The sequence below is a fragment of the Epinephelus fuscoguttatus genome, linkage group LG17 (assembly GCF_011397635.1).
Source record: "Epinephelus fuscoguttatus linkage group LG17, E.fuscoguttatus.final_Chr_v1".
Taxonomy (NCBI): domain Eukaryota; kingdom Metazoa; phylum Chordata; class Actinopteri; order Perciformes; family Serranidae; genus Epinephelus; species Epinephelus fuscoguttatus.
The window spans coordinates 26,492,916-26,518,804 of record NC_064768.1 but is presented as its reverse complement, the minus strand read 5'-3'; the positions used below and the strand labels follow the sequence as shown (position 1 = coordinate 26,518,804).

At 41.8% G+C, this 25,889-nt stretch overlaps 1 protein-coding gene across 1 annotated transcript in view; it reads left to right on the top strand.

Moving 5' to 3' along the window:
• The window catches only part of lg17h18orf21 (linkage group 17 C18orf21 homolog), a 31,149-nt gene that overhangs the window by 3,794 nt on the left and 1,466 nt on the right, over positions 1–25,889 (top strand). The window contains exons 2-4 of the mRNA XM_049601815.1: positions 6,458–6,480; positions 6,844–7,058; positions 25,615–25,808. Of these exons, the coding sequence (XP_049457772.1) occupies positions 6,458–6,480; positions 6,844–7,058; positions 25,615–25,808 (432 nt within the window). The remainder of the gene's footprint in view (positions 1–6,457; positions 6,481–6,843; positions 7,059–25,614; positions 25,809–25,889) is intronic.

The following is a 25,889-nucleotide window of genomic DNA, read 5'->3' as shown; positions in this document are numbered from 1 at the left end:
TGGGGGAGTGAAGAAAGCTTGTCCTTGGAGTTTGAATGTTGTGTTGTCTGAACTGGAGACATACAGATTCTTTCCCCTAAAATGGTGTCGCATTCGTGCAGCATGTGTGAGCTATTTCATCTGACGCATACAGCTTGACTTGACTGTCAATTCAGCCTTATGCATTTGCAAAGTGAAATAGATTTCACAGGCGAGGTCAAAACAGCGCCTTGCTAACAAGCAGAACAATACCAGGAAAACACAGTGCCGCAAGCAAAGACAATCCCTCTAATCATTGGATAGGAGAGCCAGACAGTCAGTCGGTAAAGCTCGCCTCTTCTCTTGTATCTTCTGCAAGATTGTCAAAAGGACCCATACAGAGAACCTCTGTGTCTTCTTCAACTGTCTTTATCTAATTAGCCTCCGGTCATCAGGTTTATTTATCCGTATTACAATTAAGTACAACAGTAATTAATGCAAGTTTCTAAATTGCTTCATTATTTACAGCTCACTGACTCAGTTTAGTTGCTTCTGCCAACATAGGAATTATTAGTTGCTATTATTAATTATTAGCATTTCCTCTGATGGTGTATCCCACATAGTGGTGATTGTCTTATTGTGTGGAAACTGAAAGTAATTTCAGGAGAAATCCTCTTAAGCCTTAGTCTGGGTGTGTATGTGTGTGTGTTTATGCCTGAAAGAAAGAGAAATAGATTGTCTGTGTGAGCCCTGCACGCTCACAGGTGTTCATTCTTTGCGCTCAGATTTTCTCTGTCATAGATTATACGGTATTAATGCATTTAAAGTGTGTGTGTAGACTTTTGTGGCTCGTGTTTGAATTGGGTTCCAGCCATGTCCCTGTATTCTCCGGCTTGTTTTTACTTTCACCTGAGCCAGGAAATCTGCGGGCACAACCATGAATGGAAACAAAAACAGAGGTTTTAATGGTGAAACCCCAAAGTCCGGGTCGTTTTACGGATGTGCGAGCCCGCTGCTATTTTGATGCATTGATCTGTTCCACAGATTCCCTGGCTATGATGAGCTGCGGTTGTAGGGAACATTTTGACCACATTTCACTATGACCGCCGGCTGTCAAGCAGAAAAGACACGAACCTGAATGTTTGGACCACTAGTTGAAAGATCTGGTTGGTTTCATGCCAAAGAGCCTGGCAAAGAAGACACAATTAGCAGCCACAGCCAAAACTCACTCTTAAGTATGATGAGCTAATTGACGAATAAATGTGATCTTCAGCCAGAGTGATAATATGCAATATATATCAGGATGAAGAATTACTGTTAAGATCGAGGTCTTGGAAACATTTGGTCGTTTAACCGAAGGGAAATGAAAATGTTTTTGTCAGCATCCACTCAAATAGCTGGCATATGTGGTGGTCAGTGTGCATTGATGATGTATTCAGTCCTAATGAACCACAACTGTCTTGCAGTGTTCTTCTGGGGGTTTCCAGTGTCTTCGCTTTCTCCAGTTATGGCTCTCGTTCTGCGTCACTGGAGTGTTTTGTGTCGTGGGTGTACTCATACACATTACTACACATATTTGTTGGAGATCGTGTTACTCGCCTTCTGCCACCGTCTTCACCTTCTGTCAGGCTGATGATGACTGAATGTGCTTGTGTGAGTGTGTGTGTTTGCATCATGGTTACACTTAGGTTTAAGTGTTTTTGTGGTTTTTGGTTTCAGCAAAAATGTCACAGTGTTGACTTTTACTAAAGGCTCTCACTAAATTATGTCAGTCAACTGTTAGTGGTCTGTGTGTGTGTATTTCTAGGAGCGTATTTAGTGAACATGACAACCTGTTTCATGTGTGTGTTTTTGTCCTTGGATGCAAACTGACGTCACTTTTATTGTGGCTCATGTTGCCGGACTAGTGAAGCTGTTTTCCAGTAAGTTCATAATCATGGTTGTGTGTGTGGTAACCAGAGCCTCACTGAGTGTTCTGATAACCAAAATATGCAGGATGTCTGCTGGACAAACAGTGTCACAGTGACTTAGCTTTGAAATAGCCTCAAGTGCTTTTGCTCTACATCAGGTATTATGTTGTTTTTCTCCTCCTAGAGACCAGCATTTTGTCTTTGTTGATACTGATGTACGGTATCTGTGATAATCGAATATCAGCCAATGGCTTTGGAGCTCTGATATATCAGTGAAGCTCATGTTTGCTTCGGCACAGCATTGCTTTGATGCTTACAATTAGGGCTGTATAGCGGCAAGAATCTGGCTATACGTTACATATAATGAATCGTGGGTTATGATTCCATATATTATAGTTTTTTAAAATTAAATTAACCTTCTATGGATTTGCTGCTAGTATAACCAGGCTTGTTTTTAGCATGGGAGATAACTAGCTAACGGGAACAGCATGCTGTTTTGCGTTATCACCACAAACACCACCAACTGGAAGGAAACCATGGCTACCTAACCTGCTTACCGGAGGTTGATCCATCGCAGCAGGACCAGTCTTTGGGCCTGTGCTGGTAAATCTCATTTCCAGTGTGTAACCATACAAGTCTGCTTTCCGCTGTGGGCTCCACTGAGTCTATCCCTGTATGCAACTGTGCAGAAATACCAGGTTTAAACAGAATGGACATGCAAAGAAAACAAAACAAAACAAAACAAAAAAAAGGCAGCACAGCTTTCAAATGTTGATTTAGAATTGAATTTCAGCTTATTAATGAAGTTTCGAAGCTTCAAAACATATGGTACAACCCTCGTAAGCAAGGAAATATATTTTATTTAATATATTTTTAAATGTAATTTTAGGAAAACTGTATATAGTATATAGTAGAAAGAACACAACACCATATGCATAAAAAAGAGTCACATGAGTAGAATCTGTATTTGTATTTATCTCAGTCCCAGAAACATCCAACATCGTAGCACTACTTTTTGTGCAATCTGGGCAAAGGAATTATCATATATTTATATCAGTTGGAAAAAAGTAAAAGTGTATGCAGTGTTCTTTAGATAAACAAAACAAGAAAATATGAAGTTGTAAACAATTAAAAACTAATACAGTGTTTTCGAAAATCAATACAGTATCACAAAACGTAATGCAGAGATACTAAAGTGGACAGATATTTTCTTGCTCCCCTGCCATTGATTGTATAAAATAATCTTCGTAGCCACCATGATGTCACACACTGGTTTATGGACTAAAGTTTGGCATGGTGGCTATTGTCATCTTTTTTTGGTGCCAAAAGTGACTGTATTTGGGCGAGAGGGTGAAGCTGTGGAGGAGCAAGGGGTAGATCTGACTCATAGACTGTGGTGACACAGACAGCCTGTCACTCAAGCAGCTAGACCTTAATTATATATAACTATCAGCCTGAATAAAATGTGAATGGGTGATTTATATAAAAATTCACCTTCCGTAAAGTTATCATGAATGTTGAAATTAGCCAAATAGACCAAAACTGTTCTTTGTACTAGGCTGCAAGCGTGTTTATTTCTGCTGTAAAGTTGGGAATTTTAACACAGGGGTCAATGAGGATTTGCCTCTCCTCTGGAGCCGGCCTCAAGTGGCCATTGGAGGAACTGCAGTTTTTGGGACTTCCACGTCAGCTTAGTTTCTCAGCCCCGGAGGTTGCCGCTTGACCCCTACTCACAATGACGATGTTTAGCAGGTATAATGTTTATAATGTGTACAATCTGAGTTTAATGCGTTAGAGAGTTAATATTAGCTAATTAGCATCAAACACAAAGTACAGTTGATGAGGATGGGAATGTCATTTGTTTTGCAGCTATGTTGTTATAAATCAAAGCAGAAATTCAAATGAACTGACGTTTGCCCTAAATCATTTAAAATCATTTATTTATTCACTCATTCAGTCACCGTCATTTTGATTTTTATCAAACTGGGTCACTACATTCTTCCACCCCACTGTCAGCACCATTGAAGAGCTCTTAGCCGTCACCCCCCTTATATAACCACTTGCTTTCATCTCTCCTCGTACTGTATCTCTCGTTTTACGGCTCCTCTCAGCAGGAGCCAGCAGACGTCTCTGCCTGTACAAGTGAGCTCTAGACTGGGAGGCACCTGCTGGCCTCTTGCTCTGTCACATCCTGCTGATAAATGGGAACCCTGCTGGTCTTTGCTGTAGATAGAAGGATACAGTATCTAGAGTGTTCACTAATTGACGCTGACCACACCGCTACCTGAGCCCGGCTGTTGTGTCTAAATATCTATGACTTACAAGCATCGGTGAGGGTTTTTCAGACTATGCCAGCAGTTGCACTGTTTTCCCTGATGGTAGCAATAAAAATGTTCATAGTGCTTTTCGTTTGATGCACTTTGCCTCAGCCAGCACTTCTGTCTCTAATTACATTGTAGCCAACACAACTCCCCATATCTTCTTAGGCCCCATATCTCCAGTGTTCATCACCACAACTAAGTGTGCACTTAAAAGGAGATGCATGACAAGTATGATAATAAGATTACTGCAGTGGAAGAGGTCTTTGCGGTGTGCCATTTCTGAGAGTTGGCTCATCAGGGGAGCAGCGGGAAGAGAGACTGTGGGAAAACAAAATTCCCAAAGAATCCAGCTACTCTACACTCGAGTCATCAGTGGTCTGTTCATAGCATAGACTGTGGATGTAGCCTCTGGGGCTAAAAAGTGAAGCCAAAACAGAAGTGCCATATGCATCCATTCTTTCTAGTGGCCAACAGGAAGCAACTCTGAGAAAATGACCCTACTTTTCACTTTATTTAGTGCCTCAGTAAACATTTTCCTGATGGGTTGATGGTCTCAATTGCTAGTTTCAAGTCTTCATCATCAAGTTATGGTTCCATTTAGAGTAAAATAGATGATAAAGCAGGGTATACTTGGGTGTGCCTATCTCATGATTGACAAGTCGCTACCACAGTGGTGTCCTCAGGTTCTCGGTCAGATCCATCCATCACTCCTCCAGAGCTCCACCCTCGCATCCAAATATAGTCAGTTCCGGCTCCAAAAAACTGGTGACGGCCAAAAAATGTAATAAGGATAAGAATAACTTTATTCATCCCCAAGGGGAACTTCAATTATCTGTCAGCTCATCTATTATATGTCAATAATAATGTCTGTGTAACTCAAGGCTATAAGACGGCAGTCCACAAACCAACTGGTGACATCACAGTGAGTTCAACCTTGATTTATAGCCTTGACAGAGAATTTGCTTTTTTACTTCTGCAAAGTAATAAAGAAGATTTTACGTAGTCAGGATGTTTATGTCAGCTTTGTCAAGATCACCAACGATCACTGATTATCAATAGTGAAGCAGTCGCCTCAGAAACTGAATTCAAAGCCTACTAACTTTCTGAAGGGGACATTTACACGAGATAAGAGTGATGAAAAAAGGCTTTCACAGCAACTAACAAAAGTGTTTTTCGGGTATTGTTCAAGACCTGTGAGTCATTGTCTGTCCTCCACAGAGTCACACTCCACCACGCCGTCCGGAACAACTTCTCTTCATTTCCAGTACTTTCTGACAGGGCTTCTATATAATCTGACAGTTTAATCCAGTCACTGATTATTAAATTGGGGGGGATCAAGGGACAGTGACTCAGGCTGTGGGATGAGTGATGGCAGATATGTTGCAAATCTCTCCCCACCCTGCGCCGCATCCAGCGTCATCCAGCAATATAAAGCACCAACACACGTATGGGGCGGCTAAGAATGCAAGTGGAGAGCGTCAACAAACCGCTGCCGCCAGACGCAGCAGCAGCCAGCAGGTCAACTCCAGATTAAAGTTGACCTCACGCCCCCTCCTCCTCTCCACAAACAGCCAGCCGCGTTCCTGCCTCTCCCCGCCACACGTGCAGCTGGACAGTAAATTTCCCTTCATAGATTTAAGCCCAGGGCTAATTTTAGCAGGACTTAGCCACGGCTTAGTTAAAATGTTTTCACAAATGTCATTGCAGGCGTTCCAAACTTAGAGGCAGCCTAGCGGTCGCAGAGGTAGCCACGTGGGGGGTGTGGGTTGCCCTATATTGTTTGGGAGAGACCTGTTTGATTTTCCGATTGCCTGTTTTCCAGTGTGCTCAATGGAAAGACAAACTCTTTTTCCAAAGTGGTGTTTCCATCTTGTGATGAGTTTATTTGCATGGTTTTATTTTAACAGAATTATTAACTGCCAGTTTTTTTCACTAAATTAATTAAGTAGAAAACTCTGTGGAATATCCTTTCCTTGTCACTCCACATTGTTCCGGTGTGAAAGGAGCTGTTATAATGCAAATTGAGAAGGACATTTTGAAATAATTAATCTGCATGTTGAATCACTTATAAATGTTTTTCTTCAGGATTGTAGAGAAACAAAAACTTTATCTGTTAAAAAGAGGCTGTCATTATTGGAGACTGACTTCATAATTAACTTGCACTAATGGTTTTCAGTATTAAACTCAGTTAGTGATTAATTTTACTCTTATCTGGTATAAGTATCTCTTCAAAATTTCTGATCTTGGGTCCTGTGTGTTTTTCCCTAGGCAGCGGCTTGTGAAAGAAAGAGGTAAGTTGAGAAACCTGCACATCCTTGACGAATCTTACGTTAATGACAATTTTTGCCCTGTTTTCATATTTCCATGTTTCCATCAGCGATGCCCTAAAGTGTAATAGCCACAAAGAGCTGAGCACAGTAGTAAGTAGGACTTTGTCACCGGCTTGTCAAGGTTGATAAACCTCAATAAACCCTCAGCCAAACACACTGAGTCAGCCAGCTGTCTGTAGCAGACTGCCTGGTGGGATCAAACACACACACACACACACACACACACACACACACACACACACACACTAGGTCCATGCCAGCCAAAACCACATCAATAGGTAGCTGTGCCATTTAGTGTTCAGACTTTCTCTCTCCTCTTCTCAGCACCATCGAAGCACTCCAGTCTGCTGCAGCGCGCCTCGATGTGTCAGTACTGTTATCAGTGGCTGCAGCCTGGCAATCATCGGCTGCGGATGCGGCCAAAGCAGCGTCCATCAGCACGGGTGCAGAGTGTCCTGCGCAGGAAGGCCAGGGGCAAACGACTCAGCCTAGCGCAGAGAAATCTGCTGCAACGCTTCCAAAAGTCCTCCTCCGTACTGGTGAGAAGACAAAACACTACAACCCTGCAGACCTGGTTATGTATTGTACTGCACTGCAGCATATTGTCCTTGCAGATAAAACACCAGGGGCATATGCTGAATTGTGTCCTCAGCTGTAGTGGTGTTGAGCTAGGGGAAGGTATGGGCAGCGCGGTAGTTTTATAGCCTGGCAGATGCTGATATTAGTATTTAGGAATGAAACCTGCTGGAAAAGTTGTCACAGTTTCTAATCTAAATGTTAATTATGTCCTTTTTTTGTAATTCTGGTGTTTCTGTGATAAGCCACTGTTGGCTAATAATACTGCTCCTCTGATGTCTCAGTTGAGCTTACTGGTCATAAACACATTTTTGTCAGCCAACATCAGCCACACTGAAGAGCCCTTGAGCTAAACACTTGTTCTATAGCTGGGATTGACCTCTGACCTATGAAGGAGAAGAGGCATAAAAGAATTTCCCTGGGGTGATCAAAACTGTATCACGTCATTATTTATTATAACATAACAAGCCTTGCATTGTCTCTTAACGTATTGCCTCCAGCCGTTGTTGCCATTTAGATTTATGAAGTCATTTGTATTCATTCCACAGAAAGTGCCTGGTTTCATTATGGTGCTCAACTCATCATTACGGTCGTTACAGTGGTCCCATTAAGCTTAACTGTAAGAGAACTAATGTTGCCAGACAGTGCTTTGTCAACACTCATCCTGTTCCCTCCCACAGCCCCTAAACTGTTATAGTGGTCCTTTTCAACTGTCCTCTTAATGGACGGCACCAGGCAGAGACAGAATGGAAAGCTTATTTTGGCAAGCACCCACTCCCTCCACTGATAAGCCCATTTAGATGAGGAAACCGGTGGTCGAGCTTGTGGCAACAGGGTCATTTCCCCCCCTGCCCCTACATCAGAGAGCTGTGATAGAAGACAACCACTGAAGAGCTCCTCTGGTGATCTGACATCAGCCCTAATGAAGAGCAGCTCTAGTGGAAATGCTGCTGCCTCATTAAAATCTGGTTGGGTTCATTTAATATGCAGGTTTCACCACGCAAGGCACTCTGAACCCACTCTATCTCAGTATGTATCAGTTGACTGTGAGGGCAAAGAGGAAGACAGATGGAGAGAGAGCAGCAATAATAAGAGCAGTGAGAGAAGTGGAGGAGAATAACACAGGAGAGTGGAACAGACAAGGTGAATAAAAGCACAGGGGTGAAAGGCAGATAGATTACAGAGGTGAACAGGAGAAGTCAAATGATGGACTGCGAGAGGAAAAAAAGTTGTCGTCTAGTAACATAATTTTGTATGAACTAGTGGGTGTGTGCTCTTTCCTTTTCTGCTTCTGTGGACTGGTCAGATCCAGGGTCAGATAGAAAAGTCATCTGGAGGAAGTGATTTGAGAGAGTCTGTCTGTCTGTGTGTCTGTACATCCCATTCTCATGAATGCAATGCCTCAGCAATGCCTGAAAGGGAATTTCCTCAAATTTGGCACAAACGTCCACCTAAACGACTTGAGGGAATCTGTCTGAGTCTGTCTGTCTGTGCATCTGTACATCCCATTCTTATAAACGCAAAGCCTCAATGCCTCAAAAGGAATTCCTCAAATTTGGCACAAACGTCCACCTGAATAATTTGAAGGAATCTGTCTGAGTCTGTCTGTGCATCTGTACATCCCATTCTTATGGACGCGATACCTCAGCAATGCCTTAAAGGGAATTTCCTCAATTTTGGCACAAATGTGAATTCATACCCTAATTGTGACAAAATTTCACACAAATGTCAATCGAATATAATGATGATGTGATGATATTTTACATCCAAAGGGTCAAAGGTCAACTTTACTGTGACATCATAATGGTCTGTAAAAACAACTTTCTGGCCGTTATTTAACGCCATACTTCAGGAACAGTAGAACAAACATTTGGTTGGATACTGAGTGACACCAATCTTGGTTGCCCCCCTTCAAACTGAACGGTGGTGACTGTGTCGATCATCTGTGCTGCTGGGTTGAAGATGTGTGTGAAGCGTTCGCATTTTCAAATTTGTACCTTCTTTGCAGCAACATCCATATTTGAAGAATTGTCTACTGTCATGGCTACATATGAGTCTGGACAGACATGGATCTAAACTGCAACTTGACCAGTTGTTGGAGGCATACAACCCCACAAAGCAGCAATCCTAGTTTAAAATGTTACATAATTCTGTGTGGTGTCATGTCACAGTCAGTACGTTTACATGGACAGTTTAATTCCACTTTTAATCGGAATGAACGGCCATTCCGATTAAAAGTGGTCATGTAAACGGTCATTCCGATTGAAAAATGGTCATTCCGATTGAAAATTAAATCCGATTAAAGGGGGTGGTTTAATCCGTTTGTCATTCCAAATGAAAGAATTTTGTGTGCATGTATACACTCATTCCTCTTTGAGTTCATTCCGGTCTTTCTGCGCATGCTCGTTTCCTTGCCCTTCTGGTGCGATGACGTATATAGCGCGCATAGCAACGGGCTGCATAGCAACGGGCTGAGCTAGAGCATTCGGACTCATTGCACTCACCGGTTTCCATTCGCCACAGCACGGTCTTCTGCCTCCCTTCTCCTGCTCAACAGATGAAGCATTAGCAGACCAAGGTTGTTGTCGTACTGCTGCTTCAAGAATATAAGCAAAACACGCCCGAAAAAGGCACTAATAATGGCGTCGTCAAGCATCTTGTTATCCGGATCGAGGACTACAGTGTTTTCTTCCGGTAAACGTAAACACGTAACATCCACCCCGCCCCCTATCCAATCAGAAACCTTCCCTGACCCAAACCTTGCGCAGACCTGAATAAAGGCGATTGAACTGATCTCCCATGTAAACCCTCATTCTGAATGAATATTTCTCATGTAAACTACCTGGAAACACTCTAATTCCGAATGATTTCATTCAGATTCATTTCATTCCGAATGAGAAGCCATCATGTAACTGTAGCCATTGGCTTTTAGAAGAAAACCCATTTAAATTGCTAGTTTACAACTAGCTAGTAGCTTCCCAGTCCTTGGGAAGGACGTTTGACACAAACTTGCTGATGGACATCCTGGACTTCAAAATTATAAACAAGGACCTGTGTAGCACATCACACACACCCTTAGTCAGACATAACTATGTTGTGTGTTGTGTCCTGAAGCCCTCTCTAACAGACACTGAGTTGTGACTGAGCACCTCTCCTCTTACTCATGTGTCAACAACAGTGTTTTGGTCGCGATGGAGAATGTTGATGCTTGGTCATCACGTGACTTCCTAGTAAACCTATACAACCCAAGCATGTCCTTCATGGTATTTTTAGCCTCTATTTTCATGGTCACTCGCCTGTCATAGACTGTCGGTTCAAGGGGCAACATGTCAAGCCGCATATGTGAGACTGCAGCATACACCTGTGCTTGGCAGAGGGGTAATAGTGAGACGATACCCTTACAATGCAGAGTGGTGAAGTGGTGAGATAAGAGGAGGAATGTGGAGTTGCTTTCCTGTCATTGCCTGCCTGGCTCTATGCTGATGAATAGACCACAGCAACCCTGACAGAGAGAGGGGGTCAGCACGAGAGCCTGGATAATGAGATTAGCATTCACTCGTCTCCTCTTGAAAGATAATAGCGTGGGGTAGTTAGGATAACTGGATTATCAGATGTAATAGAAGTTGTTGGGTTTTTTTTACTCTCCCATTTTTTTGTTGGTTTTGAAAAAAATAATGTCCACAGTCTTGAAAACATCCTGAGTGAGATAATGTGCCACAGTGACCATGAAATCTTAATTTGTTTTTGTCAGTGTTTCATAATTTTATTGTTTTAACTCAGCATGCCAGAGTTGAGTGTTATGGCTGTGTACACAATATTCTGCTCTTCTTACCGTTAGTCACGTAGTACCCTGCAGGAAGAGGCGGAGGATTTATTGGAGAGATAATCAAAACATGCTGTCGTATAAATTTATTGTCCCATTCATTCCTCCCTGTGTGCAGGCTTAGACAGACAGTTTATTCAAAACAAGGTGCGAGTATTTGCAGATGCAGGCGTCCATGTTTGCTCCTGTTCTTAGTCCTCTTCCAAGTGCCAAAGAATTCTGGGATCTTGCTCTGGATGAAGGGTGTTGTGGGATGCTTTGAAGAGCTAATTGTTTTTATGACTGCTTTTTTTAATCTCCTATTCGGATTAAGTAGCTTCTCAAGGCTAAATTGCATTCATAGTCTTTTCAGCTTCGTTAGCTAAATGTTTAGTCTTCCAAACAATATGTATACAGCGTACTACTGTAATATGTGGCATTTTCTATACTAATCCTTTTTGACATACTGTACTGTATGTATGGATGAATGGATGTCAACTCAATGCAAAACAAATCTACCTACGGGTATGAATAAAGTAACCTAACCTAATACCGTATCTACAGTAAGTGTTAGTGTCATTTAGAGTGCTGCAAGAATGAGTGCTACAATATGGAAATGACTAAGCATTTCCGCACTTCTGGTTCCCTTGTCTCAAAGTCATTGGATTTTTTTGAATGGGTTTTGCCTGTTAACACAGGTTAATGCCCAGGTCACACTGCCTGTGTGAGTAGTGCATGTGGCTCACGGGACCTTTTTTTGTTTCTTTTTTGCCGCCCATGCTAACGGGTTAGAGCAGCCTCAATGCCTGTGTGAGCAGTGCTGCTCAGGTGCAGCGTGGCTGCTGCTCAGCTGCAGAACATCTGGAGAACAGGAGCAGGAGAATAGGAGTCTTGCCTATTTTTTTTTAATGTGACGTGTGTGGTTTTCAGCAAAAATAGACCATGACAATCGTCTGTTGATAATCATATTGACATCATGCCACCTTTCAGCAGAGTTTTTAATGTCTTAATCTGTCACAGACATGAAAAATATAAATGTTAATTTTCACAGCTCCATAAATGAGTTGAGCACCGGTTTTTATTGTGGGAAAAACAGTCAACAGGCAGCATACTGTCTGTGTGAACAACGCTGATGTGCGAGCCACAGCAGTTCAGCTGGGTAGCCGTCACCCACTGCTCACGCAGACAGTGTGTCCCGGACGTTAGAGATTTTCAGGTTTTAAATTTCATCAGTAAATACCTGATTGGTAAATTTAATTTTAAGTTTTAGGTGTCTTAAAAAAGCAGTACAAGTACAGTACAAACAGCATAACAAGTGGCTAAATGAGACTACAGAGTGTCATCACGCTGAGCACAGCTTTACAGCCTTATTGTGGTGGGGACATTATGTCATGTGACCGTGGTCAAGTTCCTTTTTAACCATTAGCTTGATATCTCTGAAGAGTGTATATGCTTAAAAAGAACCAAAAAAGTAGTGTTCATTTGTGAAAATCATCTTGCTAAAACACGAGTAAGTTAGGTACAGGGCTTATTTTCTGCAATAATTCAAAATACATTGGAAAATCCTGAGGGCTTTTTTTAATAAGGAAACCATACTGATGTAGTTGACATCATCATGGGCATACAAAACAACGTCATCCCTGTACCACTCTATTATGCTTTGACTCATTTTCTGTCATGTATAAAAGTCATATATATATAATGTCTCAGTCCTTATTAAACGTGGCAACATTTTCAAATAATGATCATATATGATGATCAATACATAAACATATGCAAAAGTAATCCCTGTGAGCAAAAATTTCTCAAAATTGCTCAATTTTTCATTTGTTATTATATAGTTTGTTATGGAGTCTGTGATTTCCCCGTGACACTTGCAAATGTTTGTGTAACTATGCTTGGATGTTGTTTTATGAGGCTCTGGCGGCTTTCAGTTGTCTCTTTGTCTTTAACGTTACACGGCTTGGCTTTCTCTCACAAGCTTCTTCCTACTTTTCTCTGTGCTGTCTCTTGTGTTGATATAGATCGGTCGTGTTGTTGCGGGACGTGGCAACTTTAACTTTAAACTTTTACACAGCACCTCTTTCTGTTCAACATCGCCATAGCTGAATCCAAAGTATGGCCATGTAATAGACATTGGGGTTTTTTTCGCCACCAACTCAGCCTGTTCATGGTCGTGCTCATGCTCTTCTTCAGTGTCTATGTTGGTCACTGCTGAATGCCGGGTGGTCACCTGAGCATATGTGCTGCACACACCAGGATAGCCTGTGGGCGTGATGTCAACAAACTCCACACACTGTAGGAGAGGAGTCATATTCACAGGCACACACGTTAACATTTATTTGCATTAAATTGCAGCCTTTTATGCGGTTATGTAATTGCACAGCCTGACATCGCGATTGCGATTAGATTAATTGTGCAGCACTACTTTGGAGACAAGCTGATGTCAAGCTGACATTTTTAAGATTATTTTTGGGGCTTTTTGCCTTTAATGAACAGGACAGAGTGAAATGGGGTGAGAGAGAGAGAGTGGGGATTGACATACAGCAAAGGGTTGCAAGCCGGAGTCGATCCTGCGACCGCTGCAGCAAGGCATTGCCTCTATACATGGGGCACTATCCTGCACTATCCACTACGCTACCAACGCCCCAAGCTGACGTCAGCTCATGACGGATTTCTTTACATGGTCATCTGCTCCTGGCATGTTACTGCAAATGTTGATATTACGTAGCCTACATTGCTGCATGTAACTAGATGCTACAAACATACAAACATGTAATCTTGTTTGCTGTTGTTAATTTTTCACCAATGTTGAAATGTGAAGATTTTGGTGTGGAAGCTTTTATTGGTTTTCATGGTAGAACGTGCCACTGTACTCCATTATGGTCATTCCCTGCTTGCAGGTACAATGCTACATGTAGCTACATGCTAACATCAGGGAAACATGTCAGCTTGGTTCCTTATGTTGTTAATTTCTACATGATTTTGGATCATATTATTGCTGGCACATTTGTGTTGTGTCAAGAGGCTTTTATTTTTCACAGTAGAATGTAAACATGTTCTAGCACAAACCTGAAATACAAGTATGAACCTGAAAATGAGCAGGTGTGTCCCCTTTAATAAAACATGTCCCTGTCTCAGCAAAAATATAACATGACCTGTAGATGCATATTCACACTCATAAACATGGGAGGTGTGCATTATTTGTACTCCAGGGTGTAAATCCCCCTCATTTCACACCTTATTGCTATCCCTGTAGGATATATGTGTCGCCCTCTAGATGGATGCAGGCACATGATACTCTTTACTCAGCTCTATGAAGCTATGTCTTAGAGGTATTATAAATCAGGTATGTTTATGCATGCTGGGCAGGTTATCTAGCAACGGATATGGAAATAAGTTGGAATGTAGCCCCACAAGAGAAGCAGAGACCCTAAATGGAGTGAAGGATAGCATGTTCTCCTCCTCTGTTCTTCTGTTCTTCCTCCTTGAGTCTAGACTTCCCAGCAGAGTTGTTATTACAAGAAAAAAGTTTTGAGTTTAGGCTTGTATACATTAATGTTTTGCAGGTAAATCTATGCCCAGAGCCTAAACTCAGCAGTTACTTATCAGTAAAATAAAAAGTGATTCTTCCTGATAGTTCACCAAACAGGTGAATAGGCACACTTGCTGAATGTGCAGTCACGATGCTGTTAAACAAGTGTTGTTTTGCCACACTTGTTTTACTCTGAAAACAACACTTGCTTTCAGAATAACAGATGAACCAGGCTTGAAAAAACAAAGTGACAGAACATAAGTGGTTGAAAAATCGTTCCCTTTTCCCAGAAGGGCCATTTCTTCCTGACTTGAGTCCAGTATTTCTTTGTAATTTATGTCACCACTTCTTCTTGACCTCACTGGCCACCTCTCATCCTCTCATCCCCTATTGTTCTTTTTTCCTTGCACTCTCCAATCCCTCCCCTTCTTTTTCTCATGCATTTTACCTCAATCCATCCATTTTTACTGGAGTAATGTCGTTGGAGAATGTGCCTCCTAAAGAGATGACAGGAAACAGGAGACAGAGATGTCTGGCTGGTTATTTGCCTCTGTTTGCTCTCAGGGAACCAGAAAGGCTCCACAGAGGGTTTTGACACCTCGAGGTTGGGCAGCGAGTGACAGGATGACAAAAGGGAGACGTGTCTTGGAAGAGAAAGGCCAGTGGTTGTCGCCTTGAGCTTTTTAGATACAAACACAAGAGACTTGCTCGGAAGTGGAAACACTCACTCATATCTCACGTGTGTCCGAAATTAACAAAGTGTGTACTGAAGTATTTTAAGCAAGTTAACACACCAGTAATAGGAGCCCTGGTCAATGCTGGGTTCGTGACTGACATCCGCTGGAAACCTTGAAGAGCCTATAAACACAAGAAAACATGCAGAGTGTAAGACACACTTATTCAGAATCAATGCATATTGGTTTGTTTAGCACACACACACACAATAACCCCTGGGCTGGGATCAGCTTCTGCTCTCCTCTGTCATCACGTTTGTTGCCCAGCTCACAAGCAGGATAAACCCCATAAAGAGAACTTGATGCTGCTCCATTACAGCATGTCATCTGTCAATTAGCTTCTGTTCCGCTCCTCATTTCATTTCCTCGCTACTATTAAAAGCCTACTCTGGAACTTGGCAATCCCCACTATGGGCTCAACTGTAAGTTGGCACATGTGTCAAGGTTTGGAAGCCGCCACTGTTCAGTTTTTGGATCCTTACTCACTAGCATTTATACCGCGCCTGTAACCGATTCTGACAGCACGTATGCACATTGATGCCATTCATAGCGTATCTCTTATAAAGTCACATTTTATAATGGACGCAGAGCTGCTCCGAATCCAGATCTGTCTCTAGGCTGTTTTTAATGCCTCTGCACTGGCCTTTTCAGGTTGTCCGTCTGTCTGTCCCATTCTTGGGAACATGATAAGAACACCTTAAGGGAATTTTCTTAGATTTGGCGCAGACGTACACCTGGACTCAATAGATTTTGATGGTTAGAACTCATGCTTGTTATGAAAAATTTCAGACACATATCTAACAGGATCAAATATGAAGTGATGACATTTTATACCCAAAGGGTCCACTTCACTGTGACATATTAATGTTCTGCAAAAACACATTTCTGGCCATTATTGAACACTATATCTCAGGAACAGAAGGGGGGACATTTGGTCTGATACTGAATTTGTGACACTAATCTGTGTCCACCTTGAAACTGATTGACTGCCGATTGTATAGATCTTCTATGCTGCCGGGTTGAAGATCTACAGTATGTGAAGCATCCATGTCTCACAATTACCTTCCGTATTTGAAGCATTGTCTGCTGTCATGACTACATATGAGTCTTGACAAACATGAGTGTAAAGTGCAACGTGACTGGTTGACAGAGCCACACAGTCACATGGCTGTAATTCTAGTTTATTCCTAAACCCCCCAAACTCTACTTGTGCTCAGAGCAGCTGCACCCTGAAGCACAGCTGGTCCATGCGGGGACTAGATGCATAAAACTGTGTGTAGATTCACAACTCAAACTGTATGTAGGCACGAATAGAGCTACGTGTATGCATTATTTATTATTATTTGCAGATTTATGAAGCCACACGTACCCCTGGTTCTGTTTTATAAATCTCAGTCATTGTGGAACTGGGCACATATGCACATGCCTAAGTTCTACTCCCACAATGTAACAATAAATTTATGTCTCTCTCATTAAATTTCATGTCCACTTTATCATATCACTCGTAGCTATGTCTAAAAAAAATGTTGTGTATTCCTGGTCTAAAGTATGCATGAGGTGCTCACAGTCTCACCTCACGTTCTTCTTCCGTGAATATCAGCTTTATGTATGAGAAATGGCATACACGTTGTTTTTGTGCATATGCACACTTAATGCATCCGCCCCCTGAGGTTTCGTTTAATTTAACCTTTGTGTTAGTCTGTTGTACCGAGTGACATTGGCAAAGACTCTTTGGTGTCTCTGCTTTAAATGCAAATAAAATGTGACAGTGTCGTCAGTGGAGACATTTATGTTTGCATTTTCAAATGTCATAAATACACTAGGCCTTTAAGCAGGGGTGCATTTCTAAATTTAATCCAAACCATGACAGCATGCCCTGGAGAATGCTTCCACAGATAATATCTGAAAAATTGGAAGAAGCATTTGTTCTCGCAGTTTATCTCTGGATATTTATTATAGTATATCTGAAAGAACCTTATCAAGTGACAGTTTTTCCATGGTGAGATATCGCTGATTCATTTGGCTCCAGATGTTCCTTCACTCATCAACTTGTAAAATACTGCAACAGAGGACCCAAAGCATCATGAGTAACATTTTATATGATCTTGCTAACTGGATAAATCATCATTTAAAATGTTTATACCTTTCCTCCAACCCGTTGCTCTGGTTTGTTTTGAGGCAAACCTGCTGGTGTGATTCAGGATTAAATGTGACCTTTATCGGCGCCAACAGGCAAAAAGAAAGAAAAGAACAGATATGACATGTTTTTCTTTTTTTTAAATGGCAGTGTGTAGCAGCTCTGCATTCAGATCGGGTGTCTCTGTGTATTTACCGGGCAGCCTGCCTCCAGACAGTGTGACTAAGTGGCTGCCTGCAACATCACGGCCTGCCTCGTATTGATCCCCCAACTGCTCTTCTGCTTTCAGCTTTGTTGTGTTGTATTGATGTGTTCTCAAATGACTTTCACACACAGTGCGCGCAGATATTTGTGCTTTTGAGTACACGCACACAAGGACATTTTGAAAACTCAGTCGCGCAATCAACATTCAACACTTTTTTCAGGCTTATATTCAGTGCGGAGGCACTTACAAGCACTTAATTCTGTCACTCACTCTGTTTCGCTGCTCATCTTTCCCCCCTGGGCGGTGTCGAACTGCCTAGGTCAAATTAACCAACACAAGCTGACCTCCAATAGCAGAAAGAGAGAGGCAGGAAGGGAGGTATTTCTGGAGCAGGGGCTATTATTAGTGGCAAGGGTCCATCTGTGGAATTGATTTATGTGGCTCTGTTTGTGTTTGTGTGTCGCTGTTTCACATGCAATTTACCTTCTAATACTCAGGACCAATGTAACACATATGAGATGTATAAGCATGCGTGTACATGTTTGGGTGTGACATGAAAGACCCAGCAGGTCGCAGACAGCGGAAGCATGACTCCTTAAAAGTGTTAAAGTCATGACCCTTCTCCTCTCATTTGCCACAGTATTAGGTTACACATGGTCAACCGGGCACAGCTTTAGCTGCATGACACAAAGCTGCAAAATCTCATGGATAGTTGTTGTGTTTAGAGTTATCCTTCATTCTTTTGCTCATTTAAACATCAGACTTTTATCTCTGAACATTCATGTAAACTTAAAAGCATGCATGTCAAAGCTTGTAGACTTAAGTTCCAGTGTGTAGGATTTAGAGCCGAAAGGGAATATAATATGAATAACTACGTTTTCATGTGTGTGTAATCATCTGAAACTAAGAATCCTTTTGGTTTTGTTAACTTACAATTAAACATTAATATCTATATTTGGAGCGAGCCCTTTTCCACAGGGTCTGTCATATTGTTTTTACAGTAGTTGTGTCAGCCACCATAGTTTTCCTACATGCTTTAACTTTCACTTGTAGTCTGCAACCTCACCACTAGATGCCACTAAATCGTACACACAAGACCTTAAAAGCATATGTGGTAATTTGTGCCTGCCTTTAAAGGAACACTTCACCCCAAAATGAAAAAGACATATTTTTCCTTTAACCTGTAGTGCTATTTATCAATCTAGATTGTTGCGGAGTGTTGGAAATATTGGCCGTGGCATCTCTCTAATACAGTGGAATTAGATGGCACTCAGCTTGTCGTGCTCAAAGCCCCAGAAAACACATTTGAAAAACTCAACAGCAATGTCTCTTTCCAGAAATCATGACCCTGTTCCTCAAGATAATCCACAGACCTTGTCAGGAATTTCATGTCTGAATACCTAACAATACCCACCAACCGTATCACCACGCAGAAGGAAGCAAGCATCTACTACTAGCTCACCTAACTGTACGGTCAAACCAGAAGCCTCCAAAGAGGCAAAGTCTCTCGCAGACGCCCAAGAAGCACGGCTGTCAAAAATATTTGTGGTAGTTTTGGTCGCTCTAGTCACTCATCACGTGAATCATTCGAACGTTCATTCGTGCTTGTCAATTTAAAGGAGCAGCAAAGTGGACTACTGGCTTGAAAGCAGCGTAGTTGCTGCTTGCTGTTGTCCAGTCAAAAAGAAGAACACCTAAAAAGGTCATAATTAAACAATAAAGCCTGCAATTCTCTCCTCTATTACTAACATTACACACTTTAAAACTCACCAGACCAACCAACTACCTCCACAACGCGGTCCCAAACCTCATTCTTTTTATTTTGGTCTCTGTAACTGAACAGCGACACATTGTACAGGACTGAATGGCCGCGAACACAAGTAATCAACTTCTCGATACCCATTGTCGGAACAAGTGTACTGTAGGAACCAAAGTTACATGGCTTGTTCTCTGGGACCTGCTTCATCGAAGCACGTTGGCATTCCGGCATTGGTTGTCGCCAAACTGCGTCAGAGCTCATTACCATAAAGTTAAACTAGTTTTAACTCCCCTCCGGACCAACTCTGGTCACTTTGGTCGCCCAAGTCGCCCAAGTCACCGGGCTCTCATTGAAAATTAATGACTTCCACTGTTTTGGAAGCTCTGGTTGCTGTTGGTTTGAACGTACAGTAACACCAGTGAGCTAGCAAACATTACAGCTCAGCTGAGGAAGAATGCTGTTATTGTTGACATTATCGCACTGTCGCGAACATGAGCCTCTCCTCCATCAGTAGATGCACGCTTCCCTCAGCGTGGCATTATGGCTGTTGGGTGTGGTTTGGTCGAAAGAAAATAGTTTCTACATTAAAACTGCTCACAATAAAGTCCATGGATTATCTTGAGTAACCACGTAATGATTTCTGAAAAGAGACTCATGCTGTTGAGTTTTTCAAATGTTTTAGTTTTTGTTTGTTTTATGTTTTTTGGCATTTTGAGCACCACAAGACAATTGCCATCACTTTCAACATATTAGAGAGAAGGCAGACATCTGTACGGACGATATTTCCAACACTCGGCAACTCACACCAAAACTATCTAAATGATAAATAGCACTACAGGTAAGAGGAAAAATATGTGCTTTTGATTTTGGGGTGAACTGTCCCTTTAAACTGCCTTCACCGCACAGACACCATGAGGATTAGCAGATTGGTTTATTCTGTCTTCATAATGGCATAAAGGACGCTTAAGCTGTTTAAGTGGGCTGTAAGAGAGCTAGGTCTTTTTATGATTTAAGGGATGAATAGTGCGTCATGCTGATTTTCCATGCACCGTGCATGATTTTCCAGAGCTAAACAGCTGTGATGCATGGGATAAAGGTTGAGTATATTTGTAACTGTGGCTGTCTGTTCATGTTAAATACAAACACGAGCCTGCATAGGGTGTCAGACAGCAACCAAAAGGCTCCTCTTTTTGTTTGGACAAATGGTCAAGGCTGAACCAGTCAGTGTGAAAATATACGTCTTATACAATAAGCACCATTGGCAGTATTAGATTGTGATTTACTTTGTTTCTTGTCTGGAGGATTTCATTGTAATAGTGTAATCACAAGTCATGCTGTCTTCCTCTGACCATATGGTGTACCTGGATTTTCATTATCAGAAATTGAACTTTCTACAAAAAACAACTGTCCTTAATATTCCCCACAGCTGTGTATAGGTTTATCCTCTTCATACCCTGAATCTCCAACATGTCGCTTGTGCCATATGTTCGACTGGCCACTGTTTAGGTCTGTCTGCTCCCAGGATCAACAGATAAGAAATCAAATCCATGTGTGGCGCGGGCTCACGTGTGTCCCTCCAAGTGCATACACTACATGTTTAAGGATTAGTTTAAATTAGATAGGTACACGTGATGGATGGGTTTTCATTTCAGGTTATCATGACTTGTTGCTATACAGAAGCCGTGACGTCACTGTTGTCGTGGAGTGGACAGTGTCACTTTCTTGACTCCTTCATACTGTCAAGTTTGATGAGTCTTTGCACTGTGATTTTTCATGCACGTGCACACACACCTTTTCCGGGAAAGGTTTCTTTTCTTAGAGCCTGTCATCTCAGTGCCTCAGTGAGAGCCAGCTGATGATGGAGGGGCCACTAGTAGTAACTAGAGGACAACAGGATAAACAGAAGCAGGTCATTCGAATTGTAAACATCCATCTGCAACCAGCTGTCTGTGTTTGATCCACTTCACTTTGAGCCACACGCTTCTGTTTTTTGTAAGGTGTGTTGCAATCATTAGATAGTCACTGAGTGCAAACTAGGCTGTCACCCAAGTGTCCACAGCCCCGATTGCTTACAGTACGTGTTACAATTGCGGGCATAGCGGCATTTACAACTGGGGAACAAATAGTTTTTGTTTGAGTATTCCCTTCCAGTTTCCTGTTAAGATTTGATGAGATGAAACTTAATGATCAACAGGAGGAAATTGGGTAATTGCAGCAGGAAATAACAGGCGGTATTGATGGCACGGTTCTAATAATAATAAAGCAAATAAAGGGTGAAGTATAATAAGACTGCTCATCACAACACTTTAAAAATATATTCAGATGGATAGATACATGGAAAAAGGAATGAGGTGGAAATTAGAGAGATGCATGTGCAGCGTGCAAAATGTAAGATGCACTTAATGAAATGTGTGCATCACTGGCTCGCTGCATCATTAAATGTAAGTGTGTCTTATCTGTTCATGTTATCAGGTGGAGACTAAACAAATGAATGAGGTATAGATGTCTGACTTGAAATTGTTTACTTAAACACAGCTTTTCAGCCCAGGCATTTTTTTTTATTTTTACCATAGCCACAGCTGTGCAACTACTGTATATAACATGACTTGCATGTAACTGTCTTTGCCAAAAGTTGTTAGCAAGAGACAGGCGTCAGTTTCTCTCAAATCTTAAAGGATAAGTAGTGCATTTCGCCTGTTACCTACAAATATTATGTTCTGCATCAGTTTCTTCATTTGGCAGTTGTTTAAAATTTCCTTTTGGGGGAATTTAGTTTCCCTTAATCTCAGTGCAGCATGGAAATGATCTTGCAGTACATGTCAAAGTCAAATTGCAAGATTTTTGAAAACTCTTTAAAGTTGGTGCATGCACACACTTAATTTGAGATTTTCTTAATACAAGGAAAAGCTTATTTTCTCTTCCCCAGTTGTTTCTGACTCTCAAAAGACATTTTGATTATTATTGAAGTATGTAGTCTGGATGGGGGGATCAGTCCTGCATGACTGAGTCTTTGATACTCTCAAGTAACTCATTTGGTGTTCATTCATTCATTCATTTTCCGTATCACTTATCCTTTTAAGGGTCACGGGACGGCTGGAGCCTATCCCAGCTGACATTGGACGTAAGGCAGGGTACACCCTGGACAGGTCACCAGACTATCACAGGGCTGACACATAGAGACAGACAACCGTTCACTCACATTCACACCTACGGGCAATTTAGAGTCACCAATTTAGCGGCATGACTTTGGACTGTGGGAGGAAGCCGGAGTACCACAGATAACCCACACTTACACGGGGAGAACATGCAAACTCTGCACAGAACAATTTGGAAAAATTAGAAATTCAAAATAAGACTTATGGACACTAAAGACCATTTCATTACTATTCTGTTGCTAGGGCAACAACTTTGGTCCCTGTTCACTTCATGTCAGCTTCTGCATTAACATACATTCAAACAGGAAATACAAAGGGACCCATTTAGAATGTTTATGTTGTCAAGTATGAAGGATGATTGCACAGAGTTGTGAGTGTGCGGTTGCTGTTTTTGTTTTTTCAAGTGTCTTAGCTCAGCTCCAGCACCTCTAAGAAGAATCTTGCCCACGGATGAGCGGTGGCTTTTTTCATTTATGTTGTCAAGTATGAAACGGTCTATAGGAGGATAGATAATTCCTCCTATACATGTGAACCCAGCTCCTCGAGTGCCACTCCACTCACTATAGACCACCACACTCTTATCTGTTTCTCAGAAGTACCTCTATGTAACCAGACAGTGGTTCGAGCGTAACAACCCTTGCCATGTTGTTGCAATGTTAAAACATATTAAAAGACAAAAAGAAAAGCCTGCAGAAAATGTGCTCCTGTATGATAAGTCTGAACGACTTTATGATCTCCTGTCAAATTTACCCTTAGTGGATTGAGGGCTTTATCAGCTTTGAGCTATTACAACTTTTTTATTACAGTGATTGTAATCAGAATTGGTTTGAGCTTTGCTAAGTTTAGAAGAGTGCTCATTTTTTCGAGTTCAGGAGAGATAATGAGTTTGATGAAAAGGCTTCTGCTATTAACATGTTCTCTGTCAATGTGAAGCTTCAGCTGCAGAAATAGAGGCCATCCCTTTTGGATTTTTTTTTTTTACCATTTACATGATCACAATAAGTCAGAAACCACACAGGAAAGTAAAAAATATCTTACATATTATCTAAATCTTATCCATAGATGCTTTGATGTTTAGACTATGGAACACCTTGCTGTGTTAACTTACTAACTAAATTATGGAGAAGATAGAGAGCTGCATATTTACAGTATGAAGAAAATACTTAAAAAAAAAAGTCAAAATGATGACCTCAGCTGTTTACATAGTATTTTTCATCCAATTGTTGCATGTGTGCTTCACCATAAATAATATCCTTTATCCGTTTTGATTTTTTTCCTATTGATTTTAACAAGCAGTGCACACATGGGAACAATTAATCATGTCTTTTTGCACACACAAACAATATCATAAGATATTCTATGGAAAAAATGTCCTGGATTCTAACAGTATCTTTCATTAATACCTTCCTGTGCTCAGAGATGCATAGATGAAAGTCTGACTCTTAATCCCATGAGATAAACCTTGTGTGTAAGCAAAGATGTTTCTAGATGAGTCCAGTTTGGGTCTAAGTGTCCCCACTGACGAAGCAGCAGCAGAGTGCTGGCTGTCCCACAGAGTAGTCGACCCTTTTGACAGGGCATTGGTCCATCCTCCTTTGAGCCACACCCCTGTGCAAAGATGGGTGGGTCAGTTGCGGGGCTTGCTCTGTATAAAGCTGCAGGCTCATGTAGTAAACACTCCACACACGGTCACGTAGAAAGAAAGAGGAACTGTGTACTCTCAGTGCATCGAAACTCAACGCTCTCCAACAGACACCTGTCAGATTCTGAAATGGCTACCTTCGTGTCGGTGAGTTTTCCATCTCTTCAGCATTCAGGACTGTCAACAGCTCGGCTCAGACTTGCTGACGTCTGCAGTGGTGGTCTGTTTGGACCAGTTTTAACCTTGTGCAACTCTTGATGGCTTAATGGGATTTAAGTTACTGACGGTTGGGAGGAATGTGAAAGAAAAGTCCTCAGTCGAAACTAAATAGCACTTTTCTGCAGAGAGGAAAGTTTCTCTTGTTCAAGAGTTTTATGATGTATTTGATTTGGTTTAATCTTCTGTAGCTCATCACTAAGAGGATGTCTTCATCTCCAAACTGTTATTGCCTCTTGATTTTAAAGTGGTTAGCTATGAATACAGGGCAGAAGAGAATCAGCCAAACCATAGCTGCTGGGTTTTTCTTATCTGTTTGGGAATGTACCTTCATGTCCGTCACTAACCTCGTGACAGAATGTACCTCAGTTTGTCCCAGTTACATTCTGGACACATGCATTGTACCTTTTTATTGGGACACATGACAGTAATAGTCAGGAGTCTGGGATGCCAATTGTTGTCGTGAATCATGAGAATCTCATGAACCAGCAGCTGGGGCTTGTAACTCTCATATGTGCGTGCATTCTTGGCCCAACATAGGCTCTTGCGTAATCCATGTCAGATTGATTAGAATTTATCATGTAAGGCGCAGTACAGTATAAACTCCACTGACATGCCAAGGTAATTGTTAGAAAAAGGTCATTGAGGTGAACTGGAAAAGTTGGCTGACGTCTCTTGTAGCGTCCATTCCATGAATGGGTGAGACTGCATGGCAACAGCCCCACCTTGCCCGCTCGTAGGCCATGCCAATATTTCCCATCCTGCTTTAACTAATCCAGTTGTTTTCATATGTGCACAAACATTGGAGGGTAAGATTATTTTGGGGATGTTTGACAGGGCCAATGAGAAGAGCCTCAGCTGTTGAGGGAATCATCTCCTGTCATGAATTGCTTCCTGCACTCCGGTTATGAACCAATCCTCAGCTGTGAGATGGTAGTAGATGTGTCTGTGAGGCTTCAGGCTGGCCGGTGTCAACCAGGGCACATGAGCACCTCTCATTACAGCCCTGTTGCCTGCCACAACAGCGACTAGTCCTGCTCCCTGTGTCCCTTGAAGCATCCTGTCACTGCAATTGATGTCGAGACAAAGTTACAACAAACTCCTGTGTGTCAAACCTTCCCTTACAGAGATAAGATTTAAATCAGTTGGTCAATAGAAATATATTACATTATATTATAGTATATATAGTAATTAGTAAATATATTATAGTTTCGAGGACCTTTTAGAAAACTTGCATGCCTTCACCTCACAACCTCGTTATGTATGAGAGAAATATACATAGATGCAGGCCATGCAATATTAATACATATGCTCCTTTCCTCTCCATTTCCCAGATGGCCACCTGCCACACTTGCAACAGGACATCCAGACACAAAGGAATGAACAGGGAGTTTATAGCTACCCTCGCCAAGACCCACAGCACACCAGGGAGCGCCGGCAAACACAAGACCCCACAGTCAACCAACAGAGCCAACATGTCAACTCCCAAGACTCCCAGCAAAGACAAGACACCTGCTCATACACCTAGGTAAGTTATTTTGAGCAGGCTGATATAAATATCCTCCGAGCTGAGGGGAGACAAACCAGGTGAAACAAAGGTTTTTCAGGC